At 38.9% G+C, this 21,190-nt stretch overlaps 1 protein-coding gene across 1 annotated transcript in view; it reads left to right on the forward strand.

Annotated features, from left to right (window-relative positions):
• LOC125487765 (coiled-coil domain-containing protein 171-like) overlaps window positions 1-21,190 on the forward strand; it is a 54,473-nt gene that overhangs the window by 5,750 nt on the left and 27,533 nt on the right. Inside the window, exons 3-7 of the mRNA XM_048620024.1 lie at window positions 1,335-1,427; window positions 3,367-3,527; window positions 4,015-4,153; window positions 6,734-6,836; window positions 16,258-16,364. Coding sequence (XP_048475981.1) covers window positions 1,335-1,427; window positions 3,367-3,527; window positions 4,015-4,153; window positions 6,734-6,836; window positions 16,258-16,364 — 603 coding nt within the window. The remainder of the gene's footprint in view (window positions 1-1,334; window positions 1,428-3,366; window positions 3,528-4,014; window positions 4,154-6,733; window positions 6,837-16,257; window positions 16,365-21,190) is intronic.

Here is a 21,190-nt window from a genome sequence, read left to right on the forward strand (position 1 = left end):
CCTCTGATGCTGCTTGGCCTGCTGTGTTCATCCACCTCTACACCTTGTTATCTCAATTTGTTTTGATGCTGAGTCTGAAAGAGCATATTTAACCACGATGCCAAAAAAACCCCTCCAAACAAAATACTCCAGTTCCTGGCAACAACAAATGTAAACAAAATGTTGGAAATGCTCAGCAAGTCAGGCTGCATCTACAGAAAGTGAAGCAGTCAGTGTTTCAGGCCTGTGATCCCCCAGCATAGAAAAACATTATGACCAGTTTTAATAAAGCACAAGTGCCCAGAATCTGCAGAGCAGGCATGAACACACTGGAAAGGGTTCTTGTGGCACAATACTATGTGCCCCTACCTTTGAGCCAGGAGGCCCAGTCCCAAGAACCCCTGTTCCAGATGTGTTTCACAACATGTCTGAATAGGTTGATTTTAAAAATTATGGACCAACAAATGGCTGGTGATAGGCAGGAGGTAAGAGTGATTAAATATGAGAGGAGAAATGGAAAGCATTGCAATTGGGCAAGGTAAAAGAAACCAAACAGAATCCTATTTGAGGGGAGAGTGGGAAACCCACAAGGTGGTCATTCCTGGAGGAAATTCAGTCTTTCTTTCTGATGGGATTTCCATTTGTCTTCTTTTACTTTATTCACCCTCATTACTTTCTGTTTCTATTCTCACATTTTCATTTCGTATCTGTAGCCTATTGAAGACTTGTTGGTTTTTCTTCTCGCCCTTCCCCACCCCCCCTCCTCACCCTGTTTACCACCTTCTTTACTTAAAACCTGTAGCATCACTAACCCCAATTCTGCTGAAAAGTCATCAATCTGAAGTATTCAATAAGTTTCTCTTGACAGTTGCTCCCTGGCTTGCTGAGTATTTCTAGCCTCTTCAGTTTATATGCTTTTAAAAAAACCTTTTGGAATAGTGACATTAAATCTTTAAAATTTGCCAGATTTACAGGAAGTGGTAGACTGTGATAGCACATCTAATAGTAGATAGTTTATTCTGTGCAATTCTTTTGTGCTAAAGCTTTGGAAAGGTAATCTGCTTTCAAGCGTTTTTTGTGCATTAGAACTAACAACCAATTATGTGGAAACATTTATTACTACCTTGTAGAGCAGTACATCTTGCTATATTGATTGGTAATAAAATAACAGTTACAAAAAGTGGAATTCTATATTTTTTTAAATTTGGGGATTGTTCAATAAATCTAGTTACTTTTGGTTTTTGGTCTCCCAGGGGTTTTATAACACTGGGAACAAAGGAAAATAACTTATTTAAGTATACTAATTGCCTGCAAACTATTGAATTAGTAAATATGATAGTTGCTTGGTTTTTAAGGTATCGCAGCAAAGAGTGAAGACATTAGAAGAAAACATTGAGGCAGAAAGGGCTGCACATCTGGAATCAAAATTTAACTCTGAAATTATTCAGGTAAAGCTAAATTATCCTTCTCAAGTTTAAGATGTTGGATAAACTTGCAAATTATTCATGCAGCAAGTACAAATCTCTTCATTACAAAATTGCTTTGATGCAAGAATCTATGAGATTTTTGTTAATTTACTTCTGCACAATATTTTTGAGTATTTTTGTTTGATGTTTGAGACTAAAACATTAATAGTGCAGAAAATTCATAAAAGGCCCAAGTTTTGCTCAGCACTATTCAGTAAAAGATGCCACAGTACAACACAGATTTTCATTTGCTTTGGAATGTAAGAGTACTTGACTAAAACCCTCATAAGAATCACAGTGCCACAGTATTGACCTCTGAATTTTGGTTTTAATTAAGTTATCTCAGCTGCTTCAGAAGAAGAGGGACATATTGGAGTACTCACAAAATTATAGATTTCCATATGTACCAATATCTATTGCAGTTATCCTTCCATATTTGATAGAATGTCCTCACTCAGGGTGGTGGAGTGTGGAATTACCATAGGATCCCATGAAATCTGTTGACTCTGGGCACTTACTCTGTAAGTACACAGACCCATGTGGAATATCTGATCTGTATTGAGTGCAAAACATTTTCTTACCTAATGGACCATAGGACTGCTCTCTCATTATAGAGAGAGAGGTGATTTAACCTGAGGGGCACCATATTTTTGGGTGAGGGGAGAGATTAAGAGGAGAGTTCTTCATGCTGATGCTGGAATTAAACCTATGCTTTTGGTGTTATACTGCATTGCAAACTAGCCATCTAGCCAACTGAGCTAACTGACCCCCTTTTATTGGGCAACACTATTATGTCTAATGGAATGTTACCATGTGTACTTTTGAATGCTATCTGCCAGGTTGTAACAGAATTTGAATCACTGATAATATGTTGCTCAATTGTCAGTGGGTTAGATCTTGTGATTTGACCCTCAATTCTTAATCTTGTAATGTGCACTATGATGATTCTTGGTCTACATTACGAGTGTTGTGGCATGTTGAATAAAAGGATCTCCACTTTGCATTTAATCAGTATAATGCTTAACATAAGTTCACACATTGACTAAGGCAAATATGAAAAGTCATCCTCCATACTGCAAAAATATTTCATCTAACGGTCTGCATGGTTCAGTATTGGTGATAATGGTCACCTGTTAATGGAACATTTCTGTCTATTGAAATGTTTATAGAAATGTCTTTAGCTTGTTAAACAGTATGGCCAGACAAATCTTAGCACCTTTTTATATTAATATTTAATTGATTGTAATGTAATTTATTCTCAAACAATTTATTGTAAGGCAGTATATGCTACAAATTTAAAACATAAGGTAGGGTTGAAAACCAAAAGAACTGCAGATGTTGTAAATCAGGAACAAAAACAAAGATGCTGGAAAAGCTCAGCAGGTCTGGCAGCATCTGTGAAGGAAAGAACAGAGGGTTGAACAGGTAGGGTTGAAATCTGTTTTTATCAGCAGTGTGAAATAGCCTCCTACTGAACTGGCATTGACTTGGAAAATACTGGCAAGGTTTTTAATTTCACACAAAGTCATGTGACTAAATGAGTCTACAAAAGATGTTGAACTATTGGCCTGTGAACTTTAATGATAATAAGATTGAATGTGGTGGAAATTAACTGCTGACTCACTATCAGCCTGCTTTGCAAGGACTAGTTTTATTTCCTGCGTCTCTTTTACATTGGCGGTAAATATCCATCCATTATAAATTCACTGTGAGTTAGTTTTATTTTGTCAGTTTCTGAGGTAAGAGTTTATATAAATAATTATTCACCGTGAAATGCAGAACACTGTTTCTTGTGATTATATGTTTGGATGGTCAGCGTCAAAAACTGGCATTTCTGAGAGGACTTGTTGCTGTTAGTACCTATTATAATTATCTTACATTTTGAATCATCTTTAATATTTTTTATTTGTTTTTTCTATAGTTGCGCATCCGAGACCTTGAAAATATGTTGCAAGTGGAAAAGTCCAGCCATGCAGATGCAGCGTTAAATTTGGACTTGATCAAACAGCAATTCAGAGATATAGAACTCTCATATGAAAGGGAGAAATCAAAAGCTACAGAAACTACTAATCGATTACAAAAGTAAGAGTTTGTATATTTATTCATTCACAAGATGTTGGAATTGCTGGCTAGGCCGGCAATTTTTTTAAATTGCTCAGAGGACATTTAAGAGCCAAGCATATTGCTGTGGGATTGGAGTCATTAGTGACCAGGACAGTATTGAATCTGATGGGTTTTTGCAAAAATCGACATTGGTTAGTTGGTTACCATTAAGCCAGCCTTTTATTCCACATTAGATTTTATTGAATTTAAATTTTGCCATCTGCCACAGTGGGATTCGAAACCAAATCACCAGAGTATTGACCTGTGGTTATGTCCTATAATGTGCAATTGCTCCGTTTTTTGGGATTATGTTCTGAGAATGGTGTCAAATAATAAAGGATTCATTGCTAAATTGCACATGCTAACGTTTAAACTTGTTAAATTATGGAAGCATAATTTCTGTAAGTTGCTCTTACTTTATTTTAAATTTACAAATATTAACTAAACGTGCCATTTTCTCCTTAAGATTACAAAAAGAATTTACAGAAACAAAACAACAATTGACAGCAGAAATTGAAGAAAAGAATAATATGATTGCTGACCTTTCAAAAATGCTTCAAGGCCATGAGGAAAGTTTTGAAAATCTTCAGGATGAGCTAACAAAAGTAAGGATAAACTTTATAGAAAATGGAGCTGTACAGTATCTGCAGTTTCAGCATTGTCAATTTAATTGCAAGGTTAGAATGGCTGCATTTATTATAAGTACTGGAATGATAGGAGTGGATGGCACACTGTAATAATGCCTTTGGACACTTGAGTCTGTATATGTATGTTTCCACCTGTGAAGTTTGTAATTGAGCTGAAGTTTGACTGGTTTTGAGTGAACTCCCGTTGGTTCAAAACTGCTTTTGTATTTGGCTCTTGGCTGCTATTTAGGAACTTCATTTTGCAGTTTAACTGCTTTCACACAGCTTCCAGCTACTTTACTAAACTACTACTACTTACTGCAAAAATGACGTTTTATACTTTCAGGCAACAAGAACAGAAAATGTTAAAATTTTGTTATGGGCCACAGAGTTGTTGTAGAGAAAGTGAAAATGTTTATATTTTGAACGTGGATCCTCCTTCAAGCAGAACCATCACAGGTGGATTAATATGTTACAACCAACAAGGGAAATGGGGACTATATGTAGCGAAAACATAGATGCATTAATACGTGAAATAAATGCAGAAAATACTGGACAACTCCCGTCTAGCAACATCTATGGAGAGAGAAACAGTCAACTATGAGTCTTCTTCAGAATAAGAAATACTTGAGACTCGGTTAACTTAGTAGAAAGGCGTTGGAGTTGGGAATTAAATGTCAGGAATACCGAAGCCGTTAAATAAGTACAGGACCTGATGATACTTTCTAGCACAAAATGGTCTGATGAATGGTTGATTCAGTTTTCCACCATGTTCATTTAAGTCTACATCTCTGAAATTAATGGAATGGAATGGAGAGCTGAATGAGTGAGAATAGGCAGTGTGAGTGAAAGTAATGATTGGAGTGGGGCATTGATGGTGGAGGTAAAGGTGTAGTTCAGCAGGGCGTCGCTGTAGAAGTGTTATCGTTCATGAGTGTCAAAGGCCAGCTGGGGTTTTGAATGCATAGTTTTGAATGTGCAATTGCACGTAGATTATGTGCTCTCTGGGGCAGTTACAGTTGGGATTGGGGAAATGGTAGGGAGGCCTCTGTGTGGAGAATGATGAAAGGAAGTGATTAGATGGCTTATCTGTACTGATGTAATGGCAATAGTGAGATCCTGTGAGGTGACCAGCTTGGGGGCAGATGTAAGGTGAGAGGGTGAACGGTGATGGTGGTTTTGAAAATGGCTTGTAAACTTAAATGGAGCTAGTGTTTGAGGATGGCAAAAAATTCAACTGAAAAGGAAAGTATGAATTCAGATGGAGATTGAAATTACTGAGGTTGAGGAATTACTCATTGTGAAGATTGAGAAAGGAAAGTTGTGAACATATCTTAGTGAGGACTTTTTTGACATGAGTAGGGGCTGGGGAAGGCAATGGAGAGCGAGGATTTCAAATGAGATACTATTATAAAAATGTTCTAACTTTTTTAAAAAAAAGAGCTAATCCATCAAATTGCCTTTCATTCACTTTGAAGCTTGTTTATTTTTTAAAAATTTGAGCACTGTGATTGTATTGTATAACATCAGACTTGACCTTTAATTTTAAGTTTTAGAAAGTTGTTGCAAAATTGAGAAAGAGACATACAGCAGATATAGTTGTATAATAATTAACTTACTTTTGACCTTAGGAACAGCCTATCTTGCTACAAGGCTGTTTTTTAATATTAAAAGTGTAAGCTATGCCTCAATTATTTTTTTGATTCTTGGGCAACAAACAGAATTGTTTGCTGTAGAAGGCGAATATCTGCATGGGTCACCCTGCCAGGAGCAGCTGTACCTCATGTTGGAACAGAGTCGTAGAATTAACTACAGCTTGCTCACCTAAAGACTGAACAGAACCTTTAAAGGTCCAACTATTTTACCATTTAAGTAGTGTACATATTTTACATTAATTTGATTTTATTTTAATGTAGTTGGTATATATGGGTGTTGATTCTGGAATTTTCACCTTTAGCACTAATGGGAGATTTTTAACAAAAAGATGAGCAGAATAATAAAGAATTGCTATATCCTTAAATAATTTGACACACATAGTCATCATAATGGCTTTTTGAAACTTAAATTTCATCAACAAAACACATAACGTTTTTAAGTTTCTATGTGGTTTTGAAACATTATACAAAAACAGTAGATTTCATTATCTTGCTTTGAGTGGAATTAAATATTGCTGTGGATATTTTCAGTAGCTGACGCAGAATCTCAATGGTGAAGTTAAATGTCTATTCTGTCCCACTTAGTGTAACTAAAGATAAATGTGTAGAAATATTTCTGGATGACATTCAAGAAAAATTATTTATTATTTAAATTGTTATGCTGTGCGAATTTTAATTTTTTAAAAATATATGTGCCTACATATTTATTTAACCAAGTGAGGTCCTGGCGTTTATACAACTTATTTACTTGTCTCTCGAGTGCTTTCAAACATAGGCATCTTTGGTTGTGTTTTAACCTGAAAATATCATTCAATATACATATAATAGGTAAAAGTAGTTTTTGGCAGTAATATGGTAATTTTTTTTTTCTAACACGATCTGTTTTTAATTCTCTTCTTACAAGGCAAGGAAACGGCAGGCTTTCCTGGAAGAAACATATGGGGGCAGCATGAGAGAGCTCGAACTCCTTTTGGGCAATTTTGCTGTGTCAGGCCTAAGGACATCAGGTTAGTTGACGATATGAAATGACAGACGCAGCTGTCAGTGTTCCAAAAGCCACTGCATTGTGGGAATTCTGCAGATGCTGCTGTAATCCCTCTTCTCAACATGCACTGATCTGATGACAAGATAAGAGTGGTCCTCACAGCAGTGCAGTGGCTAAGCAGGTTGAGAAAAGGTGACAGAATGTAGGCCTGATGTTGCTGGGCTAGAGCTTGATTTACAAGTGCCAGGGTCAACTTGACAGGCAGTAAAGAGTGAGCTTGCTGGCTTATAATTCCTGTAGGGAACTGAGGCCCTCACAGATTTCTAAGTAAAATACCTGGAAAGGAACCAGATGTTTTTTTATGTAACTCGAGCCAAAATAATGCAGCATTTTGAGCCACTTGGTAACGGCCAATTCAGGAAGGTTATTTAGGACAACAATGAGTGTTACCATAACATTTTAAAAATAAGAGCAAATGCTGTATGTTGGGCATTGGAAAAAAATTCTGCAGCGGACCTTGTATTTACATTTCTTTCTGAATTTACATTTCAGTAAATAATTCATGTGTTAGTGTTTTTTTTGGACTTGCGGTGTAAGGATCCTGTTGAAAGCAATTAGACAGACATTTTAAATAGTGCCTGCTCATTGTGGGATGTAGTGAGCATTTTTGCAGGGAAAAGCACACTTTTATTCCAGTCTCAAAGGAGACAATGAGAGGCTACTCTAGTGAAGGAACATGCTATAATGAGGAATCTAGAAACACTTCTGTCCTAGGCACATTTACTGAGAATTTGTCTAAATCTTTGTGTTAATGTAATTGTTAAAGGAATGTTTCAGAAAAAGACAGTTGTATTCATTAGCAAAATGCCAATTTTATAATATGCGATCAAAATAAAAATATAAGTTGTGAGTTCAACATAAGGTGATTGAGTGACCTACTGATTGGGAGCTCCACTTTAATTACATCTCCGGGACTAGGTGCAGAAGTGTGATATTCTGTCATTTAACCTTGACTCTTTGAGTTCCCCATTGCTTGCATTGTCTCAGATGTGAATTTAAGATGAATTCTTCAGGGAGGCCAGCCACCTGAAGGTGAAGTATAACATTATACTGCAGACTACTAAAATATAGTCTATAGTAGATAATATTAAAAGTGAATGCTCAAAGTTGGGGATTTTAATGTCACCAAATTGTATGTTCTTAATATGATTATTTTTATTGATGATTTTTAAAGATCACGGGCTGAATCTTTTCAATGACAAAAGTCCAAGTTACACTGAGATTTTTTTAGAGGGGTTTCCATCACAAGGCCTAGTGAGTTTTCTGGCCATATATTATCAAACTTGCCTCATTAGCTACTTACTCGACTCCTATAACATCTGTCACATCTAGTTCCAGCCCCATTTTGCCACATGCCATTCCCTCAAAACTCGCCATTCAGTGGATATCTGCTGAAAGACTGGTATCACTTGCACCTGTGTCAGCTTTAAAAGGCTCTGTGCGCCCAGACAAGTTTTGGCATTCTGAAGTTGCCCTGCTTGGTCAAGGATGTTTCTGGCAGATGTCAGAGGGGAAAGATGGCACAGCGATTCTCTGACAGTGGCCTGGATGTCCTGGTTGGGGGAGCGGTGCATAGTGGAGGAGCCCACTCGCAGCTGCGGAACAGGAGACTAGTACTTGGGTGGCTTGTGTGACAGTGCAGTGCTAATTTGCAATTTTGTTTATAAGCGCCACTACTTTCATTTTGCGTTTTCTTGTTTGCCTTTTTGTGTTGCCCGAGATGTCATTGTTTCAGCGTAAGATATAACTTTGTGGCCACAGACGATGTACCATGGACAGATGTTTCTGGTGAGAACCTATTGAACATTTGGCTGTAAGAAGAAAGGGTGTATTGAGGGCATGGGTGCTGCTGGCATCTTTTGCATTCATCTTATAACATCCCTATCCATGCCCAGCTTTTGTGCCTAAAAGTGTTAATGTGAATGTGTTGGTCATTGATGTCTGCGGCAAGAAGGTGCAAAACTGACAGGGAAGCAAATGCATTAGGGTTACCAGGGATTAGGGACCACACTGGTGTGTGTCTTTTATATTTCATGGGTCAATGTGCAATACTATTTCCCTTTAAAAGCCCGAACATTGGTGGGTCCTGCAGCCCTTCACTATTCGAGTTAGTTACCCACCCACTCTGAGTGCAATCACAGCCATTTTCTCTTCTATTGCGCACTTTCGGCAGTGAGGGCTCCTTGGTCAGTGGCTTACAGCCTCTGTCTCTATGTATTGTGAGCCCCCAAAATTCTAGATTCCCTTACCAATCACCTTTCCCACAAATCTCTAGATTCACACCTTCCCTGGTCCCCACTCAACCCATCCAGAGCACCCTGCCAGTGTATCAGAGAGGTACCTTGATGGTTGTGAAAGTTTGGCATTTTCCAGCTATCAGTATCCTTGGAGGAGAGGTGCATGCAGCTGGTGCCCATGGATTCTGCCCTGAGATGCAGGGTAGTCATGTAGTCATGGAGTTAATTTCATCAGATATGGGGCATTCCTAAAATATTAACCAGTTTTGCAGTATGAATGCTAACTAGTTGAAGGAGACAAGTTGAAAACAATATTTACTTATTGAGTAGACTTGTCACATTAAACACTCAGTGACTTCAAATCATCAAAAGGCATTGCTAAGTATAGCTGCTGCCATGGGCTTTTACTGAATGGACTGTAGCAACTTCTGTTTAAAGAACTGCCTCATACTTTGAAACAGATATTTCAACATTCCAATAGAAAAGAACGTGAAACATTCCAATCAAATGTTTCATTCCTCTTAAAAGGAAAACATGGAGCTGTGAAGCACAAAAAGAGAAGCTGCCGGAAGGATCAAAGATGTTCAAAACGTACATGTACAAGGACAGGGTCTTTCCATCAGTGCAAAAGATGATTTATCGTAGTTCATTAGTAAATGGTTCGTAAAAGTTGAGAATATTTGATTGGATAGCAATCCCTGACCTCTGTTCCCCTTTGTATAACCAGAGGCAGATATTACAAGGATAGCAATGGATGTCATAAGCCATTTGGCTCATTTATATTTTCTTAAAAATATATGAATGATAACTGACAAACAGGAAGCATGGCTTGCTCCCACTTAATTAGTCACTTAAAAGTTCTTCATCAAGGGGCAAGGACGGACAGTGACAAGCCGAAAGTAAGCATACATGTGCAGCAGGTGCTGAAGGCAGCAAATAGTACGGTGGCCTTCATAGCAAGTGGATTCAAATATAGGAGCGGGATGTCTTGCTGCAGTTATACAGATCCTTGGTGAGACCACAACTGGAGTGCTGTGTACAGTTTTGGTCTCCTTATCTGAGAATGGATGTTCTGGCTATGAAGGGAGTGCAACAAAGGTTTACCTGATTGATTCCTGGGTTGGCAGGACAGGCATACGAAGACAGACTGAATCAGTAGGGCTTTACTCACTGGAGTTTAAAAGAATGAGGGTGATCTCATAGACACCCATAATATTCTAACAGGACAAGGTAAATGTAGGGAGGATGTTCCTGATGAATGGGGAGTCCAGAACCAGGGTCTACACTCAGTGTGGTGAGCCTGCAATTCTCTGCCACAGCAAACCGTTAAGGATAAAACATTGAATGTTTCAAGAAGGAGTTAGATATAGTTCTTAGGGCTAAAGGGATCGTGGGGTATGAGGAGAAATGGGAACAGAGAACTGAGCTGGATGATCAGTCACAATCATATTGACTAGCAGAGCAGGCTTGAATGGCCAAATGGCCTACTCTTGTTCCTATTTTCTATGTTTCTATGCTTCTCTATAAATTACCAATAAAGGAGGAATATTGCTTGTTAAATGCCTTATTACCAGCTCAGCTCACCTCATGAATATTCACATTCCTATTTTACCAAAAGCAACAAATAAGCAAGGTATTGAGAGAGCTCAACGTGAAAATTAGAGTGGGTACCTGGCCAAATCAGCTTGCTCCATCTGATTAATTTCTTTTCTCTCATGGTTGGCTCTAGAAGTGTTGATCTTGGGGACTACATTAAGGTCCACCCAATTTCAGCTTAGAGTCTTGGTAGAGAATCAGGATTCTGGCTCAAGATCCTGATGGGTTCAGACAGGTCATCTTTGGCTTCTAATCATTTTAGTATCTTAGTGGTTGTGGCTAACTAGCCAATCTAAATTTTACCCATTGCTATTTTGCAATAAATTACATACTGTTGCTCAGAAAAGTCTTTTGTTGAGACTCCGTAATGTTTTATCCTCTTCCATATTAACCAAGAGCCCCTCAGACCAACTATAAGGTCCAGGTTCAATTCTGCCTGACCCTGGATTTGTGTTTTAACATAACCAAGCATGTTAATTTAAAAATATCTAGAAAGGAGGACTTGGTGGAAGCACTCAACTTGAGCTATTAGATGGCAATGGATGCAAAACATGTACGTTTCTGTCAAATTGAACTATTTTGTTAATTCATTTGGAAACATTTTTTAACCCTATCCATTTAAGAATTTAGCCAGTGAGTGACATTTATAATTACAGAAAACTGTCCTATAACACCAACCATTAGTAGTGTCCCATCTCTTAGTAATTATTAATGATATTTTACATTGGTACAAGGCTGCTCCTAATGTCCTATTCAAGATTACTGTAAATGCTGACAGGGAAGAAGTTGCACTGTAGAAGAAAGCAATATCTATATGCATTACAATTTCCCTTTTTCTCCCTATCCCACATAGATTGAGCTTTGAAGACAGAAACTTACTAAATGCAAATAAAACTGCTTATAACTTGAAAACTACAACTCTCTTCATTGCTTTGTCCTATATGTGTGCATAATTCCTTGCCACAGAACGTTCAAGATTTTCTTGCCTTTGGCTACTAAGTTTGAGACTTTTTTGTTTTTGACCAATCTTGTTCCTGTACAAGATCATCAAGAGGTTTGGTTTCACCCTTTTGGTCAATTAACTATTCTCCATTCTGGCAGGATTTACCTTGCAGCTGAGCACTAACCCATATCTGGCATCTTTCAGACAAAACAAAAAAATGTCTGACAGGAAATTAAATCTTTTTCTCCATTGGCTTCTGATACTTTTTAACATGTATTGTCTTAGTATGGTCAGTGCCCCGGCCAATGAAAGGAAGGCATATTTGACTAAAAGCAAATTGGACTAACAAAATTTTGTGAATGGTACGATATGTAGTGTTCCTATCAATTTTTCCCTCTCTCTAAGCTCTAAATATGAGCATCCTCCTTTGAACATACAACATAATGCAGTAATTCTATACTGAGCATGCTTGGCATCAGCTACTTAGCTCCTGATGTATTCTGTATTTTTGCTCTTTATTTCAGCAATGCTGATATCCTGTCTATGAATTCTCTTAAGTAATCGCTTTTCAAAAAAGTTTGAGTGGGATTTGACTGTATTTATGAATGATTCTAAATTTGTTACCTCCTATCTAATTCAGTGAAGATAGGTAACCGTACCTCCTCCACAATAACACTCAACACTGGAACCCCCAAAGGATGTGTCCTCAGCCCCCTACTGTACCCCCTGTACGACCATGGCTGTGTTGCCAAATTCCAAACGAATGCCATCTATAAGTTTGTTGACGACATCACCGTCGTAGGACGGATATCTAACAACGATGAGTCAAAATACAGAAAGGAGGTAGAGGGCTTGGTGACGTGGTGCAATGAGAACAACTTCTCTCTCAACATTTGCAAACTAAAGAACTGATCATTGACTTCAGAAAGAAAGGAAGAGAACATGCCCCCATCTACATCAACGGAACTGAGGTTAAGAGGGTGGAGAGTGTCAAGTTCCTCGGAGTGACAATAACCAACAACCTGTTCTGGACTCTCCACTTATATAACAGTCAAGAAGGCACACAATGTCTCTTCTTCCCCAGGCGGCTCTGGAAATTTGGCATATCCGTAAGGACCCTCACCAAATTCTACAGCTGCACAATTGAAAGCATACTGTCTGGGTGCATAACAGCCTGGTATGGCAACTGCTCTGCCCAGGACAGTATGAAACTACAGAAGGTGGTGTGCACAGCCCAAACCATCACGGAAGCCACCTTCCACCCATGGACTCCATTTACGCAGCTCACTGCCACAGATAGGCTGCCAATATCATCAAAGACCCATCGCACCTTGGTATTGATCTCCTGCAACCTCTTCTGTCAGGCAGAAGATATAAAAGCCTGAACATGTGCACGTTCAGGTTCAGGAACAGCTTCTTTCTGGTTGTTGTTGGACTGATGAAGGGAATGTCTAACTTCAAATGATGCTGATCTTGCTAATGTTGATCTTGCCTAGTACACGCCCTATGCAATGTAACCTGTACACATCTATGTCTTTTTGATTTGCACATCCTTGCTTACTATGATCTGCCTGTACTGCTTGTAAACAAAGCTTTTCACTGATTTATTGTCACATGTACCAAAATACAATCAATCAATCAATTCATTTGGTCAAATACGTCATCCTTTTATTCTCATCTTATGTTAATGTGTTGTCGAATGTTGGCACTGTTTAACTAAATTGATTATGATATTTTAATTAGAATGTTCACCATTTCTCAGATTTTAGTCGCTATTTAGTCTTCCTATGTGGCTGTTTTTTTTAAAATCTGAGAATGTTGGATTGCTCTATTTCTTCCTTTATATTATTTAAATTATCATTGGGGTTACTTTCTCCTCTTCGAGAAAACCCAGTAGTGCTCTCCTTAGAACATATTTTAGCCTGAGGAACCATAACACAGATTTATTGGTGAATTAGACATTGGTCTAGATTTTTGCTGGATCATTCAGTTTGAAGGTTCACTCACTGGAATGTTAAATCCTAACATTTTCCAGTGTGTTCAATGGATATCTATCATGAAAATACTCCAACTCCACTCCCTTCCATGTATTTCACTAGTAAGTCTCTTTGTGGGATATTTGGTATAGAAAAGCATCCGAAAGCACGGGGAACTGACAATTTTGATTTCTGCATTTAATGATCACGTGAGCAGTTAAACGTTGTTACTCAGTTTAGTCTTTTACAAATGTGATTGATGATAGCCTTGCCAATAATTTACTTTGACAGAAACATTAGGGCCTTTAACTCACCAAATGTGGTGAAAACTGAGGAAGTATTTCAAATGATTTTTCTAATATAATTGAGGATTGTTTATTTAACTTGTGTCTCACAAGGGTGGAGACACTCTGAGACCTTGGTATTCATTTCAGATTTTTTAAAATGTGGAATTAGGATGCATTCTTGAACTTTTCATTACAGATTAAGTTCAGGGTGATAAATTAAGATGGAACATTCAAGAAGACTTGATAGAAGGAGACCTTAACACAAACATACAATAGTTAGATGACATTTACAACTTAATTGTTAATGTGCTCATTTAAATCTCCTTGTCTTTAACTCTCTCTCTCTGTGCCTTCCCTGGCTCATGACTGAGATGTAATTTGGAATAAGCTTTAGTAATTTTACCAAAATGATTGGTGCTAAATGATGTTGGAATAATCCATTTTATGAGGAGGTTGTTGCATTCAAAGAGTGAGGGTGATTCTTGAAGTCAGCAATTTAACATTTTAGTTACATTGTTTTTTCTTCCCAATAATCACAAACATTTTTGAACACTGAAAAGTCAATAGCATCTCTTGCTGTAGCATTCAGATTATTTCTGCCTTTCAGTTCCATGCATATAACTGGAAGAAAATATGATGATTGAAATATTTTTATTTGTAATCTCAACTAATGCACAGAATACTCCAGAGACAAACCTACTGCTTTCTGAAATCATTCCTGTCCTTTTTAATGCACTGCACCCATGCTTGCTTCGTATTTAGGAGTTGAAATTTCCTCTAAATGTTGGGAAGATTAAACTTGATTCCAGTCCCCACTTCCAATTCCAACCAGAAGCTATAGCACCTAGAAGGATACAGGCAGTATTGGGAAGATTACCATTTCTAAATAACCCTCCAAGCCAAATACCATCTTGACTTGGAACTATATTATCAATCTTTGTATCACCAGGCCAAAATCCTGGGATAACAAGATGTAGAGCTGGATGAACACAGCAGGCCAAGCAGCATCAGAGGAGCAGGAAAGCTGACGTTTCGGACCTAGACCCTTCTTCAGAAATCCTGGGACTTGTTTCTTGATAGCATTGTGGATCTCTCTCTTTTACTACACATCACCCCCCTCCCCACCATTGCACCCACAATGCTGGCCTACCTGTGATGCCCACATCCTATGAATGAATAAAAAAAAATCAATGGAATGGAGGCTGAATCTGACTGTTCAATTTGATTCCGAGATGAGAGCTTCTAACCATATATATTCACAGCATCACTTAAACAGTCCATTTCAAAAATTTAACATTGCCCAAATGCCATTTCTCAGAACATCATCTGCTGAAGCCCTCATCCATATTTTTGTTATCTCTAACTCCCAACAAATTCCTGACTGTGCTTCCATCATCTGCTCTCCATAGACTTGAGGATATCTAAAGTTTTACTGGTTATAAATTAACACCCATCACCCCTGTGGTCACTGACCTGCATTACTTGCTGATTAATTTTTAAAATTCTCTGGCTTGTTTTCATATCTTCAACCCTTCCTACTTTTGTAGTTTCCTCCTACTCTATAACCATCTGAGATATCTGCTCATTATACATTATGCTGCTGTGGATCTATTCTCTACCGTTCCCTCCATGAATGTCCCTGCCTCCTTACCTCTCTTTCTTCTTTACAACTTATCCTTTTGACCATTCTTTTAGCTATCTGCCCGAATATATATTTACTGCCTGGTGCTGAACCTTAGGATGTTTCATGATGTTAAAAGCACGTGTTTATCTATGTTTAAAAACTCTATAAATATAAAAAGTTGTTGGGAAAAAAATTGCCTTTGCCACCCTTGCCTCATTCATTAAAAATAGCTGTGCTGTTAGGATAGGGTGACCAAATAGATTTCAAAGTTTTCAGTGTTGTATCTCTGATATACAATGTCACAATGCATACCTGATTCTAATTCTAATTATTTCATTATAATTTTCTATCATTATTACAACATTGGTAGCAGTTTCATGGTGACAACATTACATTTTTATGAATGGTTGCAAGGAGGAATCAAGCATAGTGCATGTCAGTAGATTGACTTATTGAAAACATGACAATTTAAAACATAGAAATAAAGATAATAATATTTACTGGTATAATTCTGGTTATGCTGTATACTGTTCATAACTTCTGAGATCATTAAGAATTCCATATCTCCCTGGTCAATAAATATATCAATGCACTGACAGAGATTGATATTGAATAATTTGTGAAATTTAGTGGTTTTTAGGCACGATGTTTATTTTCTAGCTGCAGTATTATAATGCAATATTTAAAAGCTTTACATGTCTTCCTTTTTTCCTCCTTTAGGCAGTCGCAAGGACAAAGAAAAACCGTTAAGCCCCTCTGTCGTCCTTGAGAATTTGAGACAAACCTTGACAGATTACCAGAGCAGGCTAGAAGACACGTCTAATGAGGTAACACTTGCACTGTTTGGTGCCTAAGATGCAGCCCTTGGCCTGCAGCTGTATGTGTTACCCACTCATTACAAAGGTCATGGGAGATTGCAGTGACCACAGGGAGTCCAGGATTGACAGCTTTGCAGTTACCTATAGCGTCTGAGGAAACAACATAAAATGTGACCGTTGTGTTTAATCCAAGGAAATCAAACAGTTTTACAGGACTATACTGTTTATTTAGGAAACGTTTTTAAGAATTCCTCACTGAATTCTAATGCTTATTTTGTGAAATGGGGTAAAAAGAAAAATCTTGATGACTCATTTTCCATTTGCTCAACAGGCTGTATATGCAACTGCATGTTTCTGAGCAGCAGATTTGACAATACATATTTTCTTGAAATGCTTATTGCAAAATTGCAGTTACCATGTTAGTGTATGAAGTGACCCACTGACTTTTTGAAGGTTGTTATCAAGCAGCTCATAATGTTGTGTTCATTGCATCTGTGTCTTTGTTTCAAGAAGTACAATTAAGGTGGCTTTGGGAATTTCAAGTGGGATTGTAAACTGTTAGATAACCAAGAAAATAATTACATTTCTAACCGCTCCATAAATCTTTTGATCCTCCTGAATCAGCCCTGTGAAATGGTATAGTGAATACGTTTCTGAAAATTCTGCCAAGGCTGAAACTAGAAACTTCAAAGTAACTAAGAACATGTTACCCGGGGTGAATTGTTACCAATGAAGATAAATGTCACATGATCCCCAGCAGTGTGGAGGGATTGACACAGCAGGCTTTGGCTCAAAAATGTTCTTCGTTACGAAGCAGTGCCAGAGTTAGCAGAGAGGAGACTAGGAGGGTGGCTCTAGTGAAAGCAAAAGGGAATAGTTTGACAGAAAGAAGAATGAACTGTCAGAGAAAATAAATTGCAAGCTGTGGCATCTAACTGATGATCTGCCACTCGACATCCAAGTACAGTGACATGTGACTGACCCCACAGTTGTGTCGCAGTGAAACAGGAACTGACTAATATTGTATTTGGATTAAAAAGGCACTAATGGCAGCTGCTATTGCAAAAGATGCTGCTTTTGAAAAAGAAAATCGCTTTTAAAATATTCTTGATTCCAGTCTGTACATTATCTGTCGGGGGTAATTTCTACTTTAGAGGGTAGTGTGAAATGGAACATATTGGACAGGCCATCTGCCTATTCTCTCCCCACTTTCCATTGCTTTTCTATTAAATTCAATGCCTCAAATGCACCATTTAGTGAATTGTACTGATTGGGTTTTGTTTTAGCTTCAGTGACAATGTCCAACTCCTGTGGAATTACCAAGCTTAACATCTGGCAGCTGATGATATAGTAATCAATAACATACTAAAGGCACTGTCTGGACACAGTACACTAGTGGCCTAGCCAAACCTTGTGATCTGTTTATCTGTTTTGTGTTCTACCGCATTTCTTCTCTTTGACATATTGCATCTACCTAACTGCTAGTTTGGCAACTAAGGCCTTGTCTGATTTCTTGCATATGTGCAATCATCTGTGTATGGAAGAGGCTACTGACGTGCTGTTATTCAAGAGGTAAACAACATTTGTGGCCATTTTTGTCCTTGCAAGCTGACATTATCCTCCACATCATGTTGAGATTTCAAAACTGTTAGCAAAGAGATTATTGGCATTCTTTCCTCTGCATTTCCAATGCATTCTCTTCCAGGCCCCCATCCCTAATGCATCCATTTCTGCACACTCCCCTCCACTGTACATTTGTCCACTTTTGCCTTAAAACTATTCAGAAAAGCTGCTTCCATCACCTTTTCAGGAAGAGTTCCAGAGATTCTTAAATGCCCAGAATAAATTTTGCCTCAATTTTGTTATAAATAGATGAAAGTTGTTATTAAACAGTAAACATCTAGCTCCATATTTTCCCATAATAGGAAGCATTCCTTCTCTGTCCACACTGTCAAAACCCCTCATGATTGTAAATGTTTCAATCAAGTCATTGCTTGTATTCATAGGACATCCTTTATCTTCAGTTTTTATTCATCTGTTTGATGTGGGTGTCACTGGCCTGTCCCTAGTTGCCCTTGAGAAGGTGGTGGTGAGCTGCCTTCTTGAATCGCTGCAACCCACCTGCTGTAGGTTGACCCACAATGCCATTAGGAAGGGAATTCCAGGATTTTGACCCAGTGACAGTGAAGAAACAGCAATTTACTTCCCAGTCCGGATGGTGAGTGGCTTGGAGGGGAACTTGAAGACGATGATGTTCCCATGCATTTGCTGCCCTTGTCTTTCTAGATAGAAGTGGTCGTGGGTTTGGAAGGTGCTGTCTGAGGATCTTTGGTGAGTTTCTGCAGTGCATTTTGTAGATAGTACACACTGCTGTTGGTGGTAGAGGGTGTGGATGCTTGTGGATGCAGTGTCAATCAAGCATGCTGCTTTGTCCTGAATGGTGTCCAGCTTCCTCAGTGTTGTTGGAGCTGCACTTTTCCCAGGCAAGTGGGGAGTATTCCAACATACTCCTGACTTGTGCATTGTAGATGGTGGACAGGCTTTGGGGAGTCAGAAGATGAGTTACTTGCTGCAGTATTTCTAGCTTCTGACCTGCCCTTGTAGGCATTGTGTTTATGTGATGAGTCCAGTTGGGTTTCTGGTCAATGATAACCCCAAATATGTTAATAGTGGGGGATTCAGTGATACCATTGAATGTCAAGGGGCAATGGTTGGATTGTCTCTTATTGGTGATGGTCATAGCCCAGCATTTATGTGGCATGAATGTTCTTTGCCACTTGTCAGTCCAAGCTTGGTGATTGCCCAGATCTTGTTGCATTTGAACATGGACTGCTTCACTATCTGAGGAGTCGTGAATGGTGCTGAACATTGAGCAATCATCAGTGAACATCCTCACTTCTGAACTTACAATGGAGAGAAGGTCATTGATGCAGCTGAAGGTGGTTGGGCGTGGGGCATTCCTGTGAGGAAACTCCTGCAGAGATGTCCTGGAGCTGGGATGACTGACCTCCAACAACCATGACCATCTTCCTATGTGCCAGGTATGACTCCAGCCACCGGAGAGTTTGCCATTGACTGCAGTTGAAGTGATCGCAGAACCTGTCTTTAAGAAAATTTGCTCTGGACTCTTTAACCCTTGAGCTTGCACAAGACCTCAGCTAGAGTGAGAACCTACACTGGGGAACCTTTTACAGATTGAGGAGACAACTTTGGTTTTGGTCTCTTATGCAAAGCAGTTGGTTCAGTTACCAGTGATTGTAGTAAAAGGCTTGGGCCAAGCTTGATGGGTTGAAATTGGTTGAGAAAGATTCACCTAGATTGACTCAATGTTTTTCAATGAGAAAATGGCTGCCTGAGTGAAGGCCTATTTAAAAACCTGAAGGTTTTTCAGGAAGGTCTAGGGACTACCAAAGGAGCCAAGGCCACCTTGCATGTTGACCAGGAAGCAATTCCACAATTTTGCATGCCCCACCCAGGCCATTTGTCTTACGGGCAAAAGTAGAGGCAGAAATCAGAAGGTTGGAAAGCAATCTTCAAACCAGTCCACTTTGCAGAATGGGAAAGCCTGACACGTTGATTTGCCTTGGTGGGGATTTTAAACAAACAGTAAACTGCTTTTCGCAGCTGGATAAATACTCAATCCCTTGCATAGAGGATTTATATGCATAGTGAGCAGGGGTGCTGTCCTTAAGAAAGTTGTACATGAGCCATGCGTACTGCAATTGTTGTTAGTTGAGGATTTCCAGAAGTGTGCTGCAGTTAATACCCATAAGTGTTTGTACCAATATATGAGACTGCCATCTGGGGTATCGTCAGCCTGTGCAGTTTTTCAGATGATGAAGAACATTTAACAAGGTCTCTCCTAGGTCGCCATTTATCGAGGTGATGTGCTATTGACAGGAATGACCAATAAGGGGCAGATAGAGAACTTGAACATAGTCCTTAGACATTTTTCCCAGCTGGGTGTACACTTGGAAGGGAAAAATATGTGTTCCGGGCACCCCCAAATGACCTACTTGGGCTAAAGGCAACAAGACCAGGTTACACTCGTTGGAAGAAAAAGTGAGGGCAAACAAAAGTGCTCCGGTCCCATGCCTGTATCAGAGATTTAGGTCTTTCCTTGAGCTGGTGAATGATCATGGAAAGTTCATACAAATCCTGATCTCCATCCTGGCACCTTTGCATCAACTCTTTTCCAAAAAAAAAAAGTCCTCTTTAGAAATGGTATAGTAGCCAAACCATAACTTTCAGGGAAGTGAAAAAACAGCTTTCATTCTGTAACGTGTTGGCCTACTATGATCCCAAGCGAGGTCTCATAATGACGTGCAATACCTCCCCGTATGGCATCAGGGTAGTACTACCTTTTAGGTGGTCCAATGAAGAGGAAAGACCAGTAACATATGCTTCCTGGATTTTGGCTAATGCAGAACGTAAATACAATCAGATAGAGAAGGAAGGTTTGGCGGTTATATTTGGAGTCAGGAAGCTCCACCAATACCTTTTTATCGACTTAAATTTGTAACAATACTTGGAATACAAAGCAGTACCGCTCATAACTTCAGACCGAATTCAGCATTGCACTCTAATACTATCTGCGTATAATTACAAGTTCGAACACCGTCCGAGAAATCAAGTAGCATATGTGGATGCATTGAGCTGCCTGCTGCTGGCAGATACACTGCTGGTAGTCCTGCCACTGGAAGAGTCCATTATGGTTTTACATTTTCTGGACACACTTCCAGTCAAACCTGACAATCAGACTTTGGACACACAAAGATCTGGTGCTAGTGATGATGGGGGAGGCCAAAAGACTGTCACAACCAGAACTGAAACCT

This window comes from Rhincodon typus, chromosome 3 (assembly GCF_021869965.1).
Source record: "Rhincodon typus isolate 14 chromosome 3, sRhiTyp1.1, whole genome shotgun sequence".
NCBI classification, from domain to species: Eukaryota; Metazoa; Chordata; class Chondrichthyes; order Orectolobiformes; family Rhincodontidae; genus Rhincodon; species Rhincodon typus.